The 22,806-nt window shown below is 45.9% G+C and overlaps 2 protein-coding genes across 10 annotated transcripts in view; both read left to right on the top strand.

Moving 5' to 3' along the window:
- Positions 1-21,640, top strand: part of LOC106572388 (segment polarity protein dishevelled homolog DVL-1) — a 43,367-nt gene extending 21,727 nt beyond the window's left edge. The window contains exons 5-18 of one of the 9 annotated variants that reach the window (XR_014380688.1): positions 3,520-3,658; positions 3,789-3,833; positions 4,002-4,095; positions 4,195-4,264; positions 7,913-8,052; positions 8,468-8,544; positions 8,976-9,076; positions 9,287-9,364; positions 9,514-9,648; positions 10,214-10,381; positions 10,807-11,025; positions 17,936-18,790; positions 18,907-19,537; positions 19,585-19,859. Coding sequence is in view for 5 of the 9 variants with exons in the window: in XM_045696204.2 (XP_045552160.1) it covers positions 3,520-3,658; positions 3,789-3,833; positions 4,002-4,095; positions 4,195-4,264; positions 7,913-8,052; positions 8,468-8,544; positions 8,976-9,076; positions 9,287-9,364; positions 9,514-9,648; positions 10,214-10,381; positions 10,807-11,025; positions 19,585-20,144 (1,826 nt within the window). In the remaining 4 variants the exon portion in view is untranslated. The other 8 variants (XR_006759272.2, XR_014380686.1, XR_014380687.1 and 5 more) reach the window with 8 other exon arrangements.
- LOC123727333 (uncharacterized) lies at positions 11,292-17,335 on the top strand. The gene is made up of 4 exons (XM_082961533.1): positions 11,292-11,318; positions 12,200-16,511; positions 16,552-16,674; positions 16,712-17,335. The coding sequence occupies exons 1-2, from the start codon at positions 11,292-11,294 to the stop codon at positions 13,109-13,111; spliced, it is 939 nt and encodes a 312-aa protein (XP_082817659.1). The 3' UTR covers positions 13,112-16,511; positions 16,552-16,674; positions 16,712-17,335.
- Positions 21,641-22,806: the final 1,166 nt, after the last annotated feature.

Below are 22,806 nucleotides of genomic sequence, written 5' to 3'. Positions count from 1 at the left end.
GCGAGCCTGGCTGTGTGGATCCTGCAGCTCCGGGCTCATTAACCAAATACTCATTCATTTATGTGGCTTAATTAGGATGAGCAAGCTTTATCTTCAGGCTGGTTGGTACTGTAGAGACGAGAGAGCTGTAAAGTCTATGTGTAATACAGGAGCATTTGTGTACATGTGTGTACCTGCTGTCCTACTGGGAAACAAACTACAGAGCTGGAATCATGTAACCTATCTCTTCTCCTCTCAATACAGCCTTTGTTTTTCTAGCCACGCTGTTAAGTTCTGATTTGAGAAAGTGAAAATGGGGCTGTGTGTCATGTCCCTGTGGCCCTCTCTAGAAATAGCAGCCAGTAGCAGCCCCTCTGTTGAAGGAGTAATAATCTCTCTCTCTCCCTCCCTCTTCCACCCCTCCCTCCATCTGGTTTCATTGCCTGCCGGCCTGCTAGTTAGTTAGCGCTAATTAAATGAGAGTGCCAGGGAACAGGGCATGTCCCTCATGGTGAACACACTGCTTCATGGCTCATAAAACTCTGCTCTACACTGCTCAATATAATCCAATTCAGGCTTTATTTGTTTAGAGCGCTACAATGCCATGGTGGTCATTCAATCTGTGTCCTTGACTTAAAGGCCCAGGCCCATCCAGCGACATGTAAAGTTATCCTGCCTGGCACTGCAGCAGTAGTATAGCAGGAATTCCCCTCTTTCTATAAGTGCCACTGTGTCTGTGGGAATGCAGCCTGCTTTACAATGAATAGAACAGGGTAAATCAGGGTTTTAACAGAGGTAAGCGTATCCCTTGTTCTCTCATTTCTGGCTGTAGGTATGTGAGAATGAATGGATGAATAATGCAGTGTTTGACAGGGTGAGGAGAGTGGGCAGCTGGAGACTGGGCCCACGGGACACTGTGGAGGTATGGGAGAGGATCTGTTTCGGGGCCACAGGCCTTTTAGCTCTGCTACCTGCACTGGGAGATGGGGGGGGTAGTAGGTGAACTAAGACCCCTGTCTGTCTGTCTGTCTGTCTGTCTGTCTGTCTGTCTGTCTGTATATATCACGCTGTGACTTTGGCAGGACTATTTTGACCCCTACAATAGGTGTATTGACTCCAGACTGGTTTTACTATTCACTGTATAATAGTCTAAACAAAATGTAGGCAGCAGTAATCCAGAATATTTATATTCAGTTAAAATGTATAGAGGTCAAATGAGCATTCCTAAATGTTTAAGATGCTTGGAACCTAGTGTTTAGCAACATTTTTCATTTAAACATTTGCTATTATGTGAAGTGTATTGTGATGAAGGGAGAGCATGAGCTTCGTACTTCTGAGAGGCTTTGGCACTGTTAATCACCTGATAGCACCATCACCTGTGGCGGTTGGAGATATGCTCGTGCATCATATAAAATCCCATCAAATGCTGGGCTATCTCTCTGTGCTTTGGAATGCAGTTCTCTGATAGGTCAGAGAGAGATTATCAGACGTTGAGTCGTGTGCCACGGGATGGGAGTGCGGGGTAATATTTTCGCGCTACCAATTCGTTCAGTTTCTCAGTACGTCGCACGAGACCGCTGGCTCTCTGAACTGACTCTCCCGGTTGAGGTAAGATAATCACATTTGCTAATGGAATTGCTGTATAGGGTAGTTTGTAGTCCACTGGCTGTTAAATGGTAGATACGTGTGATGGAAGTAAATTATTTAGGTCCTTTATTTTAGGTTAATGCGGGTTATTGTCTAACATTTTCAGCAGTAAATTCAAAGGCTATCTGTAGCCGACCTACTATTATGTGATCAATTATTTTTGCAATTTTATATTTTGCAATACTAGTAAAGAAATCCATTCTAGATATGGCTGAACGAGGAAGCAACTAATATTACTATTATCCAGCCGCTGACATTTTTTATAGATATATTTTGTGTTTATGCAGGTATTTATTTTCCTATTGTGTAGACTACATTCTATTGAAGAGTTTGACTGTTTTGTGAATGGAGTAGCGTAAGTGAATGTATTTTAGACAGTCTAATAGATAGCGATCATAATGGTTTATTATATCCTACATAATCACCCAACTTATCATACCGTAATACCTTCATTTTAGCAGATGTATGACATTCCAATCCCTCATGATAATTACTTTATGGCTCTAAAATCATGACATGAAGAAAATCCTGATCCAATCTGAGTAATGGAGGATAGAAGGCAGCTTTGGCACTGAAGGCTTATAGTTCACAGCACAGTGTCCCAAAATAGAATTTGTTTGATTTATTGTTTTTTGTATGGTTTGGTCAATGAGTATAGTAGTAGATGACATGTCAATGAATCAGGTGTATGCCTACCACAGTGCCCATGACTGTAAGAGTCAGACATTTGTAGAATTGCATAAGTCAAGATACCTTGCTGTGAGACACCTGCCATTGACTGTGATGAGCAAAAAGGAGAAAATATTATGTTGAGTGATTGTGTTATCTCTCTTCGTTTCACAGTATCTTTCGCCAAATTCACTCTTTTCTTTTGGTCTTTTTCCACTGCCTTCATTGTAGATAAGGATTGGAGTCTGCCTGCCAGCAGCCTGTCATTGGGCAGAGAACCTGGTCCTTCTCACAGGGGTTGAGAGACAGACAGGAGCTGGGAGAGAGGGGACAGAGCACTACACAGACACCAGACAGTCTCAGTTTTGCAACTGAGACATACAGCTCTGCTGTTTATTTGTGTGTGTATGTGGTGCGTGTGAGTGTATGTGTGTGTGTGTGTGCGCACCCTTTGGGCTGAGTCAGTAATGGGCACCACCACATTATTGGAATGTTTTGGTCGCTCACGGGGAACGCAGGGTCAGCCACGCCCTCGCCGTTTTGCCAGAGCCTTCCAGCCAATCCGCTGTCACCCTGCTGAGACAGGACCCCTCCCCTGCCACTGTATGTATTGGGGATAGATGTGGGAGAGAGGTGTTGGGAATTTGGGACTCTGATGTTATTGTTTTGGTAGATCAGAGGTAGCTCTTATTTTCCACTGCCAACTGATGACACATGACCTAAAGTCTATGGTATCATATTTGATGATACACTGCATAAAGATGTTATTCACAAGTCCACTGAAACCTTTGTTTTCCATACCATCACATACAGTAAAGGTACGATGCCACGTTTGCCACTGGACTTCCTTCTGTAATAGTGAATCACTAGTAAATGCTTCCTTGGCCCAGTTGGTCTCTGATATCAGCTCATTCTGAGTTGTCTTTCACTGTGTCACTTTTGTGTTATGATGTAAAGTATGCCATTCAGCAGACGCTTTTATCCAAAGCATCTAACAGTCTTGCGAGCATACATTTTTTACGTTTGGGTGGTCCTGGGATTAGAACCCACTATCATGGTGTTGCAAGAGCCATGCTCTTCTGACTGAGCTACAGAAGACCACAGCGGAGTGACACATGGGTCAAAGATGGACATGTGACCTTCTATCCAAGTGTTAACATTAGTTTTGTTGATATCTGACTGTTGATATCTGACCTGTTGTTGTTTTGTCCCTCGTATCAACAGTCCCTCGAATCAACGGCCACTCTAAGTCGGAGCGCACAGCAAGGGACTCCGCCATGGGCTACGACAGCGCCTCAGTAATGAGCAGTGAGCTAGAGTCCAGCTCCTTCGTCGACAGTGAGGAAGATGAGGACGCTAGCAGGTAGATGCTTCCTTCCTCTCTCTCTCTCTCTCTCGCTCTCTTTATGTCACCTTCCTCTCTTTTCATCGGTAGTTCTTTACTAAATAAAATCACCATATCCCCTCTGACCTCTTCCCTTTTCCTGCTCCAGGGGGGCTGCCCTGCGGCTGACCCTGTGCTGCTCCCAACCTGCAGTGTATGTTGTGTGGTGGGGCTGGGTACTGTTATGTAAAGAGAAAGATAGTCGCTCTCAGTTATTGAATGTTTAAACACAGTGTTTTAGCACACAGTACCTTCTTCAGGGATTCCCTTGTTTCTGTATCATGGACCAAAGTATATTGTATTGAAATGAATTGTGTCTCAGACTTAGCAGCTCCACGGAGCAGAGCTCGTCCTCTCAGCTGATGCGCAGACACAAACGCCGCAGACGGAGGCACAAAGTGGCCAAAATAGACAGGGTGAGTTCCACTACATCCCATGTGCCTGTGAAAAACAAATAACCACAATGGTTATGTGAATATCTTTGTGACTGTTTTATTTGCCTCCCTCCTTTCCAGTCTTCGTCTTTCAGCAGCATCACCGATTCCACAATGAGTCTCAACATCATCACTGTCACACTCAACATGGGTACGTCTTTCCCCTTTTAATGTATCTCTTTTCTCTCTGACTCTTTTTTCTACTACATATCATCAGAGTCCATAGTGTTTGATACAGATATCATCATTCATAGTGTTTGATACAGATATCATCATTCATAGTGTTTGATACAGATATCATCAGAGTCCATAGTGTTTGATACAGATATCATCATTCATAGTGTTTGATACAGATATCATCATTCATAGTGTTTGATACAGATATCATCATTCATAGTGTTTGATACAGATATCATCATTCATAGTGTTTGATACAGATATCATCATTCATAGTGTTTGATACAGATATCATCATTCATAGTGTTTGATACAGATATCATCAGGGTCCATAGTGTTTTATACAGATATCATCAGAGTTCATAGTGTTTGGTACAGATATCATCATTCATAGTGTTTGATACAGATATCATCATTCATAGTGTTTGATACAGATATCATCATTCATAGTGTTTGATACAGATATCATCATTCATAGTGTTTGATACAGATATCATCAGGGTCCATAGTGTTTTATACAGATATCATCAGAGTTCATAGTGTTTGGTACAGATATCATCAGAGTCCATAGTGTTTTATACAGATATCATCAGAGTTCATAGTGTTTGATACAGATATCATCAGAGTCCATAGTGTTTCATACAGATATCATCAGGGTCCATTGTGTTTGATACAGATGTCATCAGAGTCCATAGTGTTTCATACAGATATCATCAGATTTAATAGTTTTTGATACAGATCTCATCAGACTTATAGTGTTTGATACAGATATCATCAGATTTATAGTGTTTGATACAGATATCATCAGAGTCCATAGTGTTTGATACAGATATCATCATGGTCCATAGTGTTTGATACAGATATCATCAGAGTCCAGTGTTTGATACAGTTATTATCAGAGTTCATAGTGTGTGATACAGATATCATCATGGTCCATGGTGTTCGATACAAATATCATCAGAGTTCATTGTGTTTGATACAGATATCACCAGGGTCCATAGTGTTTAATACAGATATCATCAGAGTTCATTGTGTTTGATACAGATATCACCAGGGGCCATAGTGTTTAATACAGATATCATCAGAGTTCATTGTGTTTGATACAGATATCATCAGAGTCCATAGTGTTTTATACAGATATCATCAGAGTCCATAGTGTTTGATACAGATATCATCAGAGTCCATAGTGTTTGATACAGATATCATCAGGGTCCAGTGTTTGATACATATATCATCAGAGTTCATAGTGTTTGATACTAGAGGTTGACCGATTAATTGGAATGGCCGATTAATTAGGGCCGATTTCAAGTTTTCATAACAATTGGTAATCGGCATTTTTGGACACCGATTATGGCCGATTACATTGCACTCCATGAGGAGACTGCGTGGCAGGCTGACTACCTGTTATGCGAGTGAAGCAAGGAGCCAAGGTAAGTTGCTAGCTAGCATTAAACTTATCTTATAAAACACAATCAATCTTAACATAATCACTAGTTAACTACACATGGTTGATTATATTACTAGTTTATCTAGCTTGTCCTGCGTTGCATATAATCGATGTGGTGCCTGTTAATTTGTCATTGAATCACAGCCTACTTTGCCAAATGGGTGATTTAACAAGCGCATTTTGCGAAAAAAGCACTGTCGTTGCACCAATGTACCTAACCATAAACATCAATGCCTTTCTTAAAATCAATACACAAGTATATATTTTTAAGCAGAGTCAGGGAATATGCAGCAGTTTGGGCCGCCTGGCTCGTTGCGAACTGTGTGAAGACCATTTCTTCTTAACAAAGACCAAAATTAATTTGCCAGAATTTTACATAATTATGACATAACATTGAAGGTTGTGCAATGTAACAGCAATATTAAGACTTAGGGATGCCACCCGTTAGATAAAATACGGAACGTTTCTGTATTTCACTGAAAGAATATCAGTAGTCGCATGTTTTCGAAATGATAGTTTCCGGATAGTTCCGGATTTGACCATATTAATGACCAAAGGCTCGTATTTCTGTGTGTTATTATATTATAATTAAGTCTATGATTTGATAGAGCAGTCTGACTGAGCGGTGGTAGGCAGCAGCATGCTCGTAAGCATTCATTCAAACAGCGCTTTCGTGCATTTGCCAGCAGCTCTTCGCTGTGCTTCAAGCATTGCGCTGTTTATGACTTCAAGCCTATCAACTCCCGAGATTAGGCTGGCAGTACTAAAGTACCTATTAGAACATCCAATAGTCAAAGGTATATGAAATACAAATGGTATAGAGAGAAATAGTCCTATAATAACTACAACCTAAAACTTCTTACTTGGGAATATTGAAGACTCATGTTAAAAGGAACCACCAGCTTTCATATGTTCTCGTGTTCTGAGCAAGGAACTTAAATGTTAGCTTTTTTACATGGCACATTTTGCACTTTTACTTTCTTCTCCAACACTTTATTTTTGCTTTATTTAAACCAAATTGAACATGTTTCATTATTTATTTGAGACTAAATTGATTTTATTTATGTATTATATTAAGTTAAAATAAGTGTTCATTCAGTATTGTTGTAATTGTCATTATTACAAATATATATATAAAAAATCGGCCGATTAATTGGTATCGCCTTTTTTTGGTCCTCCAATAATCGGTATCGGCGTTGAAAAATCATAATCGGCCGACCTCTATTTGATACAAATATCATCATGGTTCATAGTGTTTGATACAAATATCATCATGGTTCATAGTGTTTGATACAGATATCATCATGGTCCATAGTGTTTGATACATATATCATCAGAGTCCATAGTGTTCGATACAGATATCATCAGGGTCTATGGTGTTTCATACAGAAATCACCAGGGTCCATAGTGTTTGATACAGACATCATCAGAGTTCATTGTGTTATTATCAGAGTCCATAATGTTTGATACAGATATCATCAGTGGTCATAGTGTTTGATACAGATATCATTAGAGTTCATAGTGTTTGATACAGATATCATCAGAGTCCATAGTGTTTGATACAGATATCACCAGGGTCCATAGTGTTTGATGCAGATATCATCAGGGTCCATGGTGTTTCATACAGATATCACCAGGGTCCATAGTGTTTGATACAGACATCATCAGAGTTCATTGTGTTATTATCAGAGTCCATAGTGTTTGATATAGATATCATCAGAGTTCATAGTGTTTGATAGAGATATCATCAGGGTCCATAGTGTTTCATACAGATATCATCAGAGTCCATAGTGTTTGATACAGATATCACCAGGGTCCATAGTGTTTGATGCAGATATCATCAGAGTTCATAGTGTTTCATACAGATATCATCAGAGTCCATAGTGTTTTATACAGATATCATCAGGGTCCATAGTGTTTAATACAGATATCATCAGGGTTCATAGTATTTGATACAGATATCATCAGCGTTCATTGTGTTTGATACAAATATCATCAGGATCCATAGTGTTTTATACAGATATCATCAGAGTCGATAGTGTTTTATACAGATATCATCAGAGTCGATAGTGTTTTATACAGATATCATCAGAGTCGATAGTGTTTTATACAGATATCATCAGAGTCCATTTACTGTAAACAGACTTCTTTCTGTCTCTCCCCTCTCTCCTCCAGAGAAGTATAACTTCCTGGGTATCAGTATCGTGGGGCAGAGTAACGACCGGGGCGACGGGGGGATCTACATCGGCTCCATCATGAAGGGAGGAGCTGTGGCTGCAGATGGCAGGATAGAACCTGGGGACATGCTCCTACAGGTACACCCTCTATTAATGGACCTAACCTGTATTCTCTATGTAATGTTCTAAGGTTATTCTATATGTTGCATTCTGCGTGAGATATTCTTTCAACCATATTTGTATGGTTTGTTGAGGGAATGAGCCAGTGCTTGCAAATTCCACCCATACATACATACATGCAGTATAAAGCTGCTTAGGATTTACTAACTTTTATATGCGTCTGACAACACACTCGTGTGTGTGTGTGTGTGTGTGTGTGTGTGTGCGTGCGTGCGTGCGTGACAATAGTGCCCTGGAGAATTAACTTGTAGACTGCAGAGTCCTAAAGCACATGTTTATTTTGTGTTTCTTTATTCACTTGTTACTTTTGTCCAACCACTTGTTCATTTTAAAGACATGATCTGTGAACATGGACGTTAACTGTGTTCCCTAGGTGAACGATGTGAACTTTGAGAACATGAGCAACGATGACGCTGTGAGGATCCTGAGAGAGATTGTCTCCAAAACAGGGTAAGAGCAGTACTGTGTTACAGTGCAGGATTGTTAACGGTAACCCAGAAAACATTTCAAGAGATGTTCAAATGTTGCGTGTGAACATGGTCACAGGTCAGGACAGACAGTCAAAGAACATGGCTGTTGGTTATTTACAGGATTTAAAGCTGAGCGATGGTAAGACTCTGGAGTATATTCATGTTTTATTAGAGGTATCAGTTGATGCTGACCTCTGATTGGATAACAGTGGGTTTGTATTTTAAACAGCTCCTGCATGATTGACTATTGTATAATACAGACTAATATTTCTCTCCATAAATCTTGTATTTCAACCAATCATTTCCTTTCCTCTCTATTGTTTCCTCTTGTTCCTTTAACTGTGCAGGAGCTGTAGAAGTGAGTAGAATGTATATGTATTGTAACTGATGGTCTCCCCATGTGTTCTCCAGTCCTATTAGTCTTACTGTGGCCAAGTGTTGGGACCCGTCTCCGCGAAGCTACTTCACTATCCCCCGGGGTAAGACACTCACCGATGTTCCACCAACAACAGGTTATTACCACTTACAAACAGGGTTCTCAAACTCTGCTGGAAACTCACTTTAGAAACTTTTTTAATACTTTTTGAAACGTTTTGAAAATCTAAGTGTTTGTGCTTATAAATTCATTTAGAGTAGAAGTTTCATCACAAATACTGGCAAACTCACAGTATATGATGGAGGTTATGTGTTCTAACTGGCTGTGTGTGTGTGTGTGTGACCAGCTGAACCAGTGAGGCCCATCGACCCTGCTGCCTGGATCTCCCACACCACCGCCTTGACCGGACCGTACCCACACTACGGTATGACCACACTATGACCACAGTCACACACACAAACTACTGCAATCACTAGACATAGCTGCACTCTCTCAGTCCTAGAAAGGCCACATACAGAACATGTTGTCAGTCACTGTCTGTGATTGTGCTGTCTCAACTCCTCTGCCCTTCAGAATTTGATGACTTGCCGCTATCTGCGAGTAAGACGGACATATCAACCATCGTCAAGGTGATGCAGCTGCCTGACTCTGGTCTGGAGATCCGGGACAGGATGTGGTTGAAGATCACCATTGGCAACGCTGTCATCGGTGAGAGGGACTGGGGGACACTGACTACTACTAATAATGTACCATTTAAATAGAGTAAATGAAGGGTTTAAAGTTGGACTTGAAACAGCAATCACTTCCCTTACTGTTAAATTGTGATGTCTTTTGCAAGACATTTCCGTGATATTGTCAACATAACATCTACTTGCTTGATGTGGTGTAGTTCGTGTATGCTATCAGTATTATAGGGTAATAGAATCCTGTATGAGTGTGTGCTGTTGTAGTGCAGACTACAGTCTTCTTATCCTGTGTGTGCTGCTATGTCACGTGGTGGACTGGCTCTACTCCACATTGTGAGGTTGTAATTCAGACTACAGTCTTAAACAGTGTGTTGCTGTGTGTGTCGCTGTGCCAGGTGCTGACGTGGTGGACTGGCTCTACTCCACATTGTGAGGTTGTAATTCAGACTACAGTCTTAAACAGTGTGTTGCTGTGTGTGTCGCTGTGCCAGGTGCTGACGTGGTGGACTGGCTCTACTCCACATTGTGAGGTTGTGATTCAGACTACAGTCTTAAACAGTGTGTTGCTGTGTGTGTCGCTGTGCCAGGTGCTGACGTGGTGGACTGGCTCTACTCCAGGGTGGAGGGTTTCAAGGACAGGAGAGATGCCAGGAAGTATGCCAGCAGTCTGCTGAAACATGGCTATCTGAGACACACCGTCAACAAGATCACCTTCTCAGAGCAGTGCTACTACACCTTCGGAGACCTCTGCCAAAGTACTGACACTGAGCCACTTTGACTGTCATATATTATCTACTGGATTGTATCGTTAGAAGTGTATTTTTACTTGTGTTAAGTGTACTGTAGAGTCCAATGTGTTAAGTGTGTTAAGTGTACTGTAGAGTCCAATGTGTTAAGTGTGTTAAGTGTACTATAGAGTCCAATGTGTTAAGTGTACTGTAGAGTCCAATGTGTTAGGTGTGTTAAGTGTACTATAGAGTCCAATGTGTTAAGTGTACTATAGAGTCCAATGTGTTAAGTGTACTGTAGAGTCCAATGTGTTAAGTGTACTATAGAGTCCAATGTGTTAAGTGTGTTTTTTTACCTGTCATGGAGGGGCTACCTCACTAACTCTCTCTCTCTGTCTGTATGTCTGTCTATCTCTCTTTCTCTCTCTATTATATTTTGCTCTCTCTTTCAGACATGGCGTCTCTCAACCTGAACGAGGGTTCCAGTGGTGGGGGCTCTGAGCAGGACACCCTGGCCCCCCTCCCTCCCCCTGCCACCAACCCGTGGCCCCTGGGGGGTCAGCCATTCCCCTACCCCCCCTTCCCCTCCGCCCCTGCAGGCTTCCCTCCGGGCTACTCAGACCCCTGCCACAGTTTCCACAGTGGGAGTGCTGGCAGCCACAACAGTGAGGGTGAGTCTGCAGGTCAGGGCTGCTAACTCTAACTTCCTCATCAATATGAATGGGTCAGAGTGGATGACTCATTTGACCATACACTGTATGTCACCACGTTACTTTTCATGACAGCTAATGTCACCTGTTAACAAAGTATTGTATTTAAATTCCCTAAGGCTGTTCAGCCTGCTTGGAAATGAAGTCACACGCACAGAGATACATATTTCTTTAATAGAGGGTGTTCTAAAATGGTCTTATATTGTCAAGGTCGATCATGATTCAACATGGTTCATGCAGAGGACAGCTCTTCAGTACTGGGTGTGTACACTAAGGACTGTGTCCGCTTTTGGCTGATTATTGCTTGCACGAAATGATCAAAAGAGGTCCCACCCTCCCATCAATTCTTGAACTATATTTTGTTTGATTTCAACATTACATTGCTCTGTTGCTGCTGCACGGTTTGTAATCGTTCCGACATGGTACTGCACTGAGGGGTGTGGCATCAGGGTGGGTTGGTAATAACTAGTCTGTATAGAGATTTTTGGTCTTTTGTTTCACATTTGTCATCGTATTGCTCTTCTGTCTGATTTCCAGCTTCTGTTCAGATCACTATGAAGTCAATCATCCAGACGTTGTCATCACATGTTTTTAGTCATCTCCCATTATTTCAAAAGGATTCCCATTGCATTCAGACCTCATTGACCTGGACTGTTCTGAATGGTAGAGAGGTGTGATACGGTAATGAGACAGTTTCTTAGGGCTGAAGAGTGATCAGGATGAATCATCGGTAGGACAGTTGTAGGACTGAGGGTATGTTTATATCTCAGATTTATCTTTTACAGAAGTTGTTTTATTCCGTTTGATCTTTTGCTGCATGTCTTGATTGACATTTGCAGTTTTTTTTTTCATTTGGCACTTCCAGGCGAGCATTTGTGGATGGTCATCATGAGAATGTGAGTGTGCGTGCGTGTGCGTGCGTGTGTGCATGTGTGAGAGAGAGAGCGAGAGAGTAACAGGACATTTGTTGGCGAGTATCTGAGGACATTTCATTGCTCTAACTCATCATTCAGTAAGTTTGCTGTAAAGTAAGTTAGGCTGCAGTTGGACCAGGATAGGGGATATACTAGAATTAAATAGAGGGAGCCGCTCTGGGTTAGATGGGGCTGGGCTAGACTGGGTTAGAAAAGGTTAGGCTGGGTTGGGAGGTGACAGCAGTAGACAGGTTGGGTTGGGAGGTGACAGCAGTAGACAGGTTGGGTTAGGAGGTGACAGCAGTAGACAGGTTGGGTTAGGAGGTGACAGCAATAGACAGGTTGGGTTCGGAGGTAACAGCAGTAGACAGGTTGGGTTAGGAGGTGACAGCAGTAGACAGGTTGGGTTAGGAGGTGACAGCAGTAGACAGGTTGGGTTCGGAGGTGACAGCAATAGACAGGTTGGGTTCGGAGGTGACAGCAGTAGACAGGTTGGGTTGGGAGGTGACAGCAGTAGACACGTTGGGTTGGGAGGTGACAGCAGTAGACAGGTTGGGTTGGGAGGTGACAGCAGTAGACAGGTTGGGTTAGGAGGTGACAGCAGTAGACAGGTTGGGTTAGGAGGTGACAGCAGTAGACAGGTTGGGTTAGGAGCTGACAGCAGTAGACAGGTTGGGTTAGGAGGTGACAGCAGTAGACAGGTTGGGTTGGGAGGTGACAGCAGTAGACAGGTTGGGTTAGGAGGTGACAGCAGTAGACAGGTTGGATTAGGAGGTGACAGCAGTAGACAGGTTGGGTTCGGAGGTAACAGCAGTAGACAGGTTGGGTTAGGAGGTGACAGCAGTAGACAGGTTGGGTTGGGAGGTGACAGCAGTAGACAGGTTGGGTTGGGAGGTGACAGCAGTAGACAGGTTGGGTTAGGAGGTGACAGCAGTAGACAGGTTGGATTAGGAGGTGACAGCAATAGACAGGTTGGGTTGGGAGGTGACAGCAGTAGACAGGTTGGGTTAGGAGGTGACAGCAGTAGACAGGTTGGGTTGGGAGGTGACAGCAGTAGACAGGTTGGGTTGGGAGGTGACAGCAGTAGACAGGTTGGATTAGGAGGTGACAGCAGTAGACAGGTTGGGTTTTGAGGTGACAGCAGTAGACAAGTTGGGTTAGGAGGTGACAGCAGTAGACAGGTTGGGTTGGGAGGTGACAGCAGTAGACAGGTTGGGTTGGGAGGTGACAGCAGTAGACAGGTTGGGTTAGGAGGTGACAGCAGTAGACAGGTTGGGTTGGGAGGTGACAGCAGTAGACAGGTTGGGTTAGGAGGTGACAGCAGTAGACAGGTTGGGTTAGGAGGTGACAGCAGTAGACAGGTTGGGTTGGGAGATGACAGTAGTATACATGTTGGGTTTTGAGGTGACAGCAGTAGCCAGGTTGGGTTAGGAGGGGACAGCAGTAGACAGGTTGGATTAGGAGGTGACAGCAGTAGACAGCTTGGGGTAGGAGGTGACAGCAGTAGACAGGTTGGGTTAGGAGGTGACAGCAGTAGACAGGTTGGGTTGGGAGGTGACAGCAGTAGACAGGTTGGGTTATGAGGTGACAGCAGTAGACAGGTTGGGTTAGGAGCTGACAGCAATAGACAGGTTGGGTTAGGAGGTGACAGCACTAGACAGGTTGGGTTAGGAGGTGACAGCAGTAGACAGGTTGGGTTAGGAGGTGACAGCAGTAGACAGGTTGGGTTAGGAGGTGACAGCAGTAGACAGGTTGGGTTGGGAGGTGACAGCAATAGACAGGTTGGGTTAGGAGGTGACAGCAATAGACAGGTTGGGTTAGGAGGTGACAGCACCAGACAGGTTGGGTTAGGAGGTGACAGCAGTAGACAGGTTGGATTAGGAGGTGACAGTAGTAGACAGGTTGGGTTCAGAGATGACAGCAATAGACAGGTTGGGTTAGGAGGTGACAGCACTAGACAGGTTGGGTTAGGAGGTGACAGCAATAGACAGGTTGGGTTAGGAGGTGACAGCAGTAGACAGGTTGGGTTAGGAGGTGACAGGTTAGTAGACAGGTTAGACAGGTAAGGCTGGGTTGGGAGGTGACAGCAGTAGACAGGTTATGCTGGGTTGGGAGGTGACAACAGTAGACAGGTTAGGCTGGGTTGGTAGGTGACAGCAGTAGACAGGTTAGGCTGGGCTGGGAGGTGACAGCTGTAGACAGGTTAGGCTGGGCTGGGAGGTGACAGCAGTAGACAGGTTAGGCTGGGCTGGGAGGTGACAGCAGTAGACAGGTTAGACAGGTTAGGCTGGGTTGGGAGGTGACAGCAGTAGACAGGCTAGAGAGGTTAAGCTGGGTTGGGAGGTGATAGCAGTAGACAGGATAGAGAGGTTAGGCTGGGTTGGGAAGTGACAGCAGTAGACAGGTTAGGCTGGGTTGGGAGAAGACAGCAGTAGACAGGTTGGGTTGGGAGGTGACAGCAATAGACAGGTTGGGTTAGGAGGTGACAGCAATAGACAGGTTGGGTTAGGAGGTGACAGCACCAGACAGGTTGGGTTAGGAGGTGACAGCACCAGACAGGTTGGGTTAGGAGGTGACAGCAGTAGACAGGTTGGATTAGGAGGTGACAGTAGTAGACAGGTTGGGTTCAGAGATGACAGCAATAGACAGGTTGGGTTAGGAGGTGACAGCACTAGACAGGTTGGGTTAGGAGGTGACAGCAATAGACAGGTTGGGTTAGGAGGTGACAGCAGTAGACAGGTTGGGTTAGGAGGTGACAGGTTAGTAGACAGGTTAGACAGGTAAGGCTGGGTTGGGAGGTGACAGCAGTAGACAGGTTATGCTGGGTTGGGAGGTGACAACAGTAGACAGGTTAGAGAGGTTAGGCTGGGCTGGGAGGTGACAGCAGTAGACAGGTTAGACAGGTTATGCTGGGTTGGGAGGTGACAACAGTAGACAGGTTAGAGAGGTTAGGCTGGGCTGGGAGGTGACAGCAGTAGACAGGTTAGGCTGGGCTGGGAGGTGACAGCAGTAGACAGGTTATGCTGGGTTGGGAGGTGACAGCAGTAGACAGGTTAGGCTGGGCTGGGAGGTGACAGCAGTAGACAAGGTTAGGCTAGGCTGGGAGGTGACAGCAGTAGACTGGGTTAAACAGATTAGGCTGGGCTGGGAGGTGACAGCTGTAGACAGGTTAGGCTAGGCTGGGAGGTGACAGCAGTAGACAGGTTAGGCTGGGTTGGGAGGTGACAGCAGTAGACAGGTTAGGCTGGGCTGGGAGGTGACAGCAGTAGACAGGTTAGACAGGTTAGGCTGGGTTGGGAGGTGACAGCAGTAGACAGGTTAGGCTGGGCTGGGAGGTGACAGCAGTAGACAGGTTAGGCTTGGCTGGGAGGTGACAGCAGTAGACAGGTTATGCTGGGCTGGGAGGTGACAGCAGTAGACAGGTTAGGCTGGGTTGGGAGGTGACAGCAGTAGACAGGTTAGGCTGGGCTGGGAGGTGACAGCAGTAGACAAGTTAGGCTCGGCTGGGAGAAGACAGCAGTAGACAGGTTAGGTTGGGTTGGGAGTTGACAGCAGTAGACTGGGTTAGACAGGTTAGGCTAGGCTGGGATGTGACAGCTGTAGACAGGTTAGGCTGGGTTGGGATGTGACAGCTGTAGACAGGTTAGGCTGGGTTGGGAGAGGACAGCAGTAGACAGGATAGAGAGGTTAGGCTGGGTTGGGAGGTGACAGCAGTAGACAGGTTAGACAGGTTAGGCTGGGTTGGGAGGTGACAGCAGTAGACAGCTTAGACAGGTTAGGCTGGGTTGGGAGGTGACAGCAGTAGACAGGTTAGGCTGGGTTGGGAGGTGACAGCAGTAGACAGGTTAGGCTGGGCTGGGAGGTGACAGCAGTAGACAGGTTAGGCTGGGTTGGGAGGTGACAGCAGTAGACTGGGTTAGACAGGTTAGGCTGGGTTGGGAGGTGACAGCAGTAAACTGGGTTAGACGGGTTAGGCTGGGTTGGGAGGTGACAGCAGTAAACTGGGTTAGACAGGTTAGGCTGGGTTGGGAGGTGACAGCAGTAAACTGGGTTAGACAGGTTAGGCTGGGCTGGGAGGTGACAGCTGTAGACTGGTTAGGCTGGGTTGGGAGGTGACAGCAGTAGACAGGTTAGAGAGGTTAGGCTGGGTTGGGAGGTGACAGCAGTAGACAGGTTATGCTGGGTTGGGAGGTGACCGCAGTAGACAGGGTAGAGAGGTTATGCTGGGTTGGGAGATGACAGCAGTAGACAGGATAGAGAGGTTAGGCTGGGTTGGGAGGTGACAGCAGTAGACAGGTTAGACAGGTTAGGCTGGGTTGGGAGATGACAGCAGTAGACAGGTTAGACAGGTTAGGCTGGGCTGGGAGGTGACAGCAGTAGACAGGTTAGGCTGGGTTGGGAGTGGACAGCAGTAGACAGGTTAGACAGGTTAGGCTGGGTTGGGAGGTGACAGCAGTAGACAGGTTAGGCTGGGTTGGGAGGTGACAGCAGTAGACAGGTTAGGCTGGGTTGGGAGGTGACAGCAGTAGACAGGTTGGACGGGGCTGGGTTGGGAGGTGACAGCAGTAGACAGGTTGGACAGGTTAGGCTGGGTTGGGAGGTGACAGCAGTAGACAGGTTAGACAGGTTAGGCTGGGTTGGGAGGTGACAGCAGTAGACAGGTTAGGCTGGGTTGGGAGGTGACAGCAGTAGACAGGTTAGCGGCTGGGCTGGGAGGTGACAGCAGTAGACAGGTTAGGCTGGGTTGGGAGGTGACAGCAGTAGACAGGTTAGACAGGTTAGGCTGGGTTGGGAGGTGACAGCAGTAGACAGGTTAGGCTGGGCTGGGAGGTGACAGCAGTAGACAGGTTAGGCTGGGTTGGGAGATGACAACAGTAGACAGGTTAGGCTGGGTTGGGAGTTGACAGCAGTAGACAGGTTGGACAGGTTAGGCTGGGCTGGGAGGTGACCGCTGTAGACAGGTTAGGCTGGGTTGGGAGGTGACAGCAGTAGACAGGTTAGACAGGTTAGGCTGGGTTGGGAGGTGACAGCAGTAGACAGGTTAGACAGGTTAGGCTGGGCTGGGAGGTGACAGCAGTAGACCGGTTAGGCTGGGTTGGGAGGTGACAACAGTAGACAGGTTAGGCTGGGTTGGGAGGTGACAGCAGTAGACAGGTTAGGCTGGGTTGGGAGGTGACAGCAGTAGACAGGTTAGACAGGTTAGGCTGGGTTGGGAGGTGACAGCAGTAGACAGGTTAGAGAGGTTAGGCTGGGCTGGGAGGGGACAGCAGTAGACAGGTTAGAGAGGTTAGGCTGGGTTGGGAGGTGACAGCAGTAGACAGGTTAGACAGGTTAGGCGGGGTTGAGAGGTGACAGCAGTAGACAGGTTATGCTGGGTTGGGAGGTGACAGCAGTAGACAGGTTAGACAGGTTAGGCTGGGTTGGGAGGTGACAGCAGTAGACAGGTTAGGCTGGGTTGGGAGGTGACAGCAGTAGACAGGTTAGGCTGGGTTGGGAGGTGACAGCAGTAGACAGGTTAGACAGGTTAGGCTGGGTTGGGAGAGGACAGCAGTAGACAGGTTATGCTGGGTTGGGAGGTGACAGCAGTAGACAGGTTAGGCTGGGTTGGGAGGTGACAGCAGTAGACAGGTTAGGCTGGGTTGGGAGGTGACAGCAGTAGACAGGTTAGACAGGTTAGGCTGGGTTGGGAGAGGACAGCAGTAGACAGTTTAGAGAGGTTAGGCTGGGTTGGGAGGTGACAGCAGTAGACAGGTTAGACAGGTTAGGCGGGGTTGTGAGGTGACAGCAGTAGACAGGTTAGACAGGTTAGGCTGGGTTGGGAGGTGACAGCAGTAGACAGGTTAGACAGGTTAGGCTGGGTTGGCAGGTGACAGCAGTAGACAGGTTAGACAGGTTAGGCTGGGTTGGGAGGTGTGTGTAACTCTGTTGTTCCCTCTGTTTCTGCTGGGCAACGGTAGACTGATGGACCAGGTAGTCCCAGGACTCTGGGGAACCGGTAAGCTAACAGCTAGCCCACTCGCTACTACCTCTACTTCTCTGCTACCTGTACCTTTCTACTCTCTCTCTCTCTCTCTCTCGTTCTCCTCATACCATAGCGTTTAAGGTTATTGTTTCCCTTGCTTCTCCCATCTCTCCCTCTGAGTGTGTGAGTGTATGCGTGTGTGTTGGTGTGTGTGCGTACTGTTTCTGCTCCTGCAGCTGTGTCTGTTTGACTCTCCTCTGCTGACCGTCCGTTCTCCCTCTCTGCACCTGTGGGCATGTGTTGGTTGGTACTGTGCTGCTGTAGTCTCCGTCAGAGATGTGCATGATTCAGGAGGATCAGTTCTGGCCAAGCCTTGCACTATCATTCTCACTGCTAGGGGGCAATCATTCACCACTTTACTCAGTACTGTTGGGCTCATTGCTTATTGAAAGGTGGGGGAAATGTTTGATCATGATGATAGTGTTGTACACCTGTATCAGTACGATCGTTTTCATCTTTCTCTGTACAGTTAAACACTGGAATGCTGAATGGATCTCTTTCTCCGAGAACAGATCATAAAAGCACCATTTGTGGGGCTATTACCAATGCAGTGCTCCAATGTTAAAATGTGTCTTTGATGCAGGTGTATCATTACATTTGTATCAATAAAATCCAGAGGGGAGTCCATAGTCAGCATTGATAGGTGACAGAGTGGCATCTCAACCTACTGGGCAAAAACTGGTTGAATCGACGTTGTTTTCACATAATTTCAACAACAAAAATGTCAATGTGATGACGTCGAATCAACATGGAAAACTGATTGGATTTGAAAAAAATTCATTAACGTAAGGTAATTTCATTCTTTCACCCAACTTTTAACCTAAATCCAATTATATGAATTGTTTTTGTTGATTTCACATTGAATTCAGGTTAGTTGACAACTAACCAAATGTATATCAAAACTAGACGTTGGACGTCTGTGCCCAGTGGGAAGTCGGTCTGAGATTTGGGGGAGAAAAAGCCAGGGAATTATCATCTCTTTGACTGTTAACAACTAGGTCTGTATAGTGGATGGGAATTATAATGAATGTTCAACCACCATGATTATCACAGCAATGGTAGTCAATTCAGCCAACTGTTCAAAATCAGTCATAAGTAGCTGCTGAGTTGGAGCTGCTGATGTGTGTCTGGTGTTGTTTAACCAGGTGAGAGACTGCCCAGCTGACGTGTGTGTGTCTGGTGTTGTTTAACCAGGTGAGAGACTGCCCAGCTGACGTGTGTGTGTCTGGTGTTGTTTAACCAGGTGAGAGACTGCCCAGCTGACGTGTGTGTGTCTGGTGTTGTTTAACCAGGTGAGAGACTGCCCAGCTGACGTGTGTGTGTCTGGTGTTGTTTAACCAGGTGAGAGACTGCCCAGCTGACGTGTGTGTGTCTGGTGTTGTTTAACCAGGTGAGAGACTGCCCAGCTGACGTGTGTGTGTCTGGTGTTGTTTAACCAGGTGAGAGACTGCCCAGCTGACGTGTGTGTGTCTGGTGTTGTTTAACCAGGTGAGAGACTGCCCAGCTGACGTGTGTGTGTCTGGTGTTGTTTAACCAGGTGAGAGACTGCCCAGCTGACGTGTGTGTGTCTCTGTCCTCTCCTAGGAAGCAGAAGCAGTGGATCCAACCCCAGTGTGGGTACTGGGACAGGGAAGGGCCCTAGCCGACGCTCCTCCCCACAAGAGAAGGGTCACAGATCCACATGCAGTGAATCCGAGCCACCGGGCATCCTAGGGGCGAGGCGCCCTGGCGATAGGTCCGCCAGCCAGTTGAGTCATCACAGCAGCCATGCCCACTCCAGCAACAGCCACGCCCGCTCGGGTTTCAGCCATGCCCAGTCTCACAGGAGCCACTGTCACTCACAGAACAGCCATGCCCACAGCCACGCCTCCTTCACCTACAAATACGCCCCTTTCACCCAGCCTGGGCTTGGCTCATGTGGCCACAGTGAGCGAAGCCACGCCTCCTCCTACGGCCCCCCCGGCCTGCCCCCCCCATACTGCCTGGCCCGGCTGGCCCCTAAGACCTCCGTCAGCAGCAGCACCCCTCCCGGGGCCCCCCCGGTACGGGAGCTAGGAGCTGTCCCCCCTGAGCTCACGGCCAGCCGCCAGTCCTTTCAGCACGCTATGGGCAATCCCTGTGAGTTCTTTGTTGACATCATGTGACAGACAGGACAGTGCCTTTTAAAAACTCGCTGAGCACAAACAACTCCCCTGTCCAACTGCCTGATGCCTGTCTGTCCCAACTCTCCTTTTCTTCTTTACCTCTCTGCTACTGACTATCCCTGAGTTGAGAATGTAAACGCTGGTCCTCTCCCTCCCTCTGATGTCAGAGCAGGGGAAGACAGCAGACTAGAGCACAACAGAACAGATGAGAGTCCTGCTATCACACAAACATACAGAGCCTCAGTGTCTGATCTGAACCCCTGCCAGCTCCTTTGTATTGACGTGACGTGTACAGTTTGTAAAATCGATGTGAGTGGTGTTCAATATGGTGATCCTTGTGAGCTGCCACACAGACAGTCCAGTCCTGAGAGCGTGAACTTACTCTATGTGGAGTACGACTACCTGCTGTTTGTAGAACCAGACATCCAGGCCAACTGACTGGGTCTGGATCTCAATCCCCCAGACCCACCCAGAGCTCTGGAAGAGGAAAGCCCCCCGGAGGCTCTGGATTCTCAGCCAGCCTCCTAGCATGTCACCCTTTACACAAACTTCCACTGTTTAGCCCATAATACCAAAACTCATGCTCTAATTGACTGACCTGCTATCTTATCCTGTATGCAGCTGGTCCCCCTACATAATATTTCATGGTCTCCCTGCATACCGGATAAGATAGCATATCAGTAATCTAACTAGTCAAAGCTAGCCTCAGCCCATTTGACAGCCCTTATATTTGTCCAACTTCAGAAGGGAGACACTGTAGCCAGTTGTTAGTTTCAATTTTGGGGTAGTGCCTCTTGCCAATGGTCTAAAGGGAGAATCCATACACTGGAGAATTTTAGTGCTATTAATGTGATCATGATGTTGCGGTCAGTGTCATACCTCTCTCTATGATCACATAGACAATCACACATTGGTTCCCTTTCTGTGACTCAGTGGCCAGGTTATGGCTACTGTCCTAGCTGTGCTTTGTCCAATGTCTCATTAATAATGCAGTCAGTTGACCCGTGACCTCCACGACAGACATCTGTTTGAGGTCTACTACCTGAAACAGAACTAAGCTGATCATCATCAGTTAAAGACAACATGGTCGCTTAAAGTGGATGGATGTCCCCCTCCAGTCATCAGTGTTGACTGAAACAGAGATAACCAAAGCTTCACACAGTGAGGTGTGTAGTTCTGTACAGTGTAGGTATTGTTCTGTGATATCACCAGATGATTTCTGATGAAAAATTATTCTTGTGAAACAAATGAATAAAGCTGTGTTTGAGTCTACCGACAACACAGAAATGGTGTGGTGCATAAGACCTTTCTATCACGGCACTCTCCTAATTATTTGAGCACTTTTTCATTGTCTCGCTCTCTCTCTGACCCTTTAGTATGAAACACTGTTTGCAATCAAAGCTTCGTCCGTCGTTTTGTTTCTTTAAAAAAAGAGGAATAAATTGTACATAGAAATGTATTATATATAAGAATAAAAAAGTATATATGTACAAAGATTTTGTCTGTTTTTCTCTTCTAAAAAACAACATTGTGAACCATGCAATTGATGTGCTGTTTAGTTGTACATACAGAAACCAGAAAAAAAGGTTGGTTAGACAACTTTTAACTGTATTACATGATGCTAAGTGTTATATAGCTCAATAGTAGCCAATTGCCATAATTGCATTTACTATATTTAACCAGCAGTAGGAGACATCCAGCCATGTGAGGTATTTATTGTTATATTTATCCTATTCCACATTTACCCCTTCAAGTAAACAATTTGTGAAATGTTGAATTTGTAGAATACATTTAGAAATAGCAGAAGTGATATAAATGAGTGTTTTCAGATTAAAATGAAATCTGTTCAAAAAGACTAGGCCAGATATATAGAGTATCCTTCTGAGACCCAGCAAAAAAATAAACTTCCCTTTTTCAGGACCCTGTCTTTCAATGATAATTAGTAAAACTCCAAATAACTTCACAGATCTTCATTGTAAATGGTTTAAACACTGTTTCCCATGCTTGTTCAATGAACCATAAACAATTAATGAACATGCACCTGTGGAACGGTCATTAAGACACTAACAGCTTACAGACAGTAGGCAATTAAGGTCACAGTTATGAAAACTTAGGACACTAAAGAGGCCTTTCTACTGACTCTGAAAAACACCAAAAGAAAGATCATCTGCGTGAACGTACCTTAGGCATGCTGCAAGGAGGCATGAAGACTGCTGATGTGGCCAGGGCAATAAATTGCAATGTCCGTAATGTGAGACACCTAAGACATCGCTACAGGGAGACAGGACGGACAGCTGATCGTCCTCGAAGTGGCAGACCACGTGTAACAACACCTGCACAGGATTGGTACATCCGAACATCACACCTGTGGGGCAGGTACAGGATGGCAACAACAACTGCCCGCGTTACACCAGGAACGCACAATCCCTCCATCAGTGCTCAGACTGTCCGCAATAGGCTGAGAGAGGCTGGACTGAGGGCTTGTAAGCCTGTTGTAAGGCATGTCCTCACCAGACATCACCGGCAACAACGTCGCCTATGGGCACAAACCCACCGTCGCTGGACCAGACAGGACTGGCAAAAAGTGCTCTTCACTGACGAGTCGCGGTTGGATTCGGGGGGTGATGGTCGGATTCGTGTTTATCGTCGAAGGGATGAGCGT

The sequence above is a fragment of the Salmo salar genome, chromosome 15, assembly GCF_965601325.2.
Source record: "Salmo salar chromosome 15, fSalSal1, whole genome shotgun sequence".
NCBI lineage: Eukaryota > Metazoa > Chordata > Actinopteri > Salmoniformes > Salmonidae > Salmo > Salmo salar.
The sequence above is the reverse complement of the archived record's forward strand: the minus strand, read 5'-3'. Positions and strand labels throughout refer to the sequence as shown.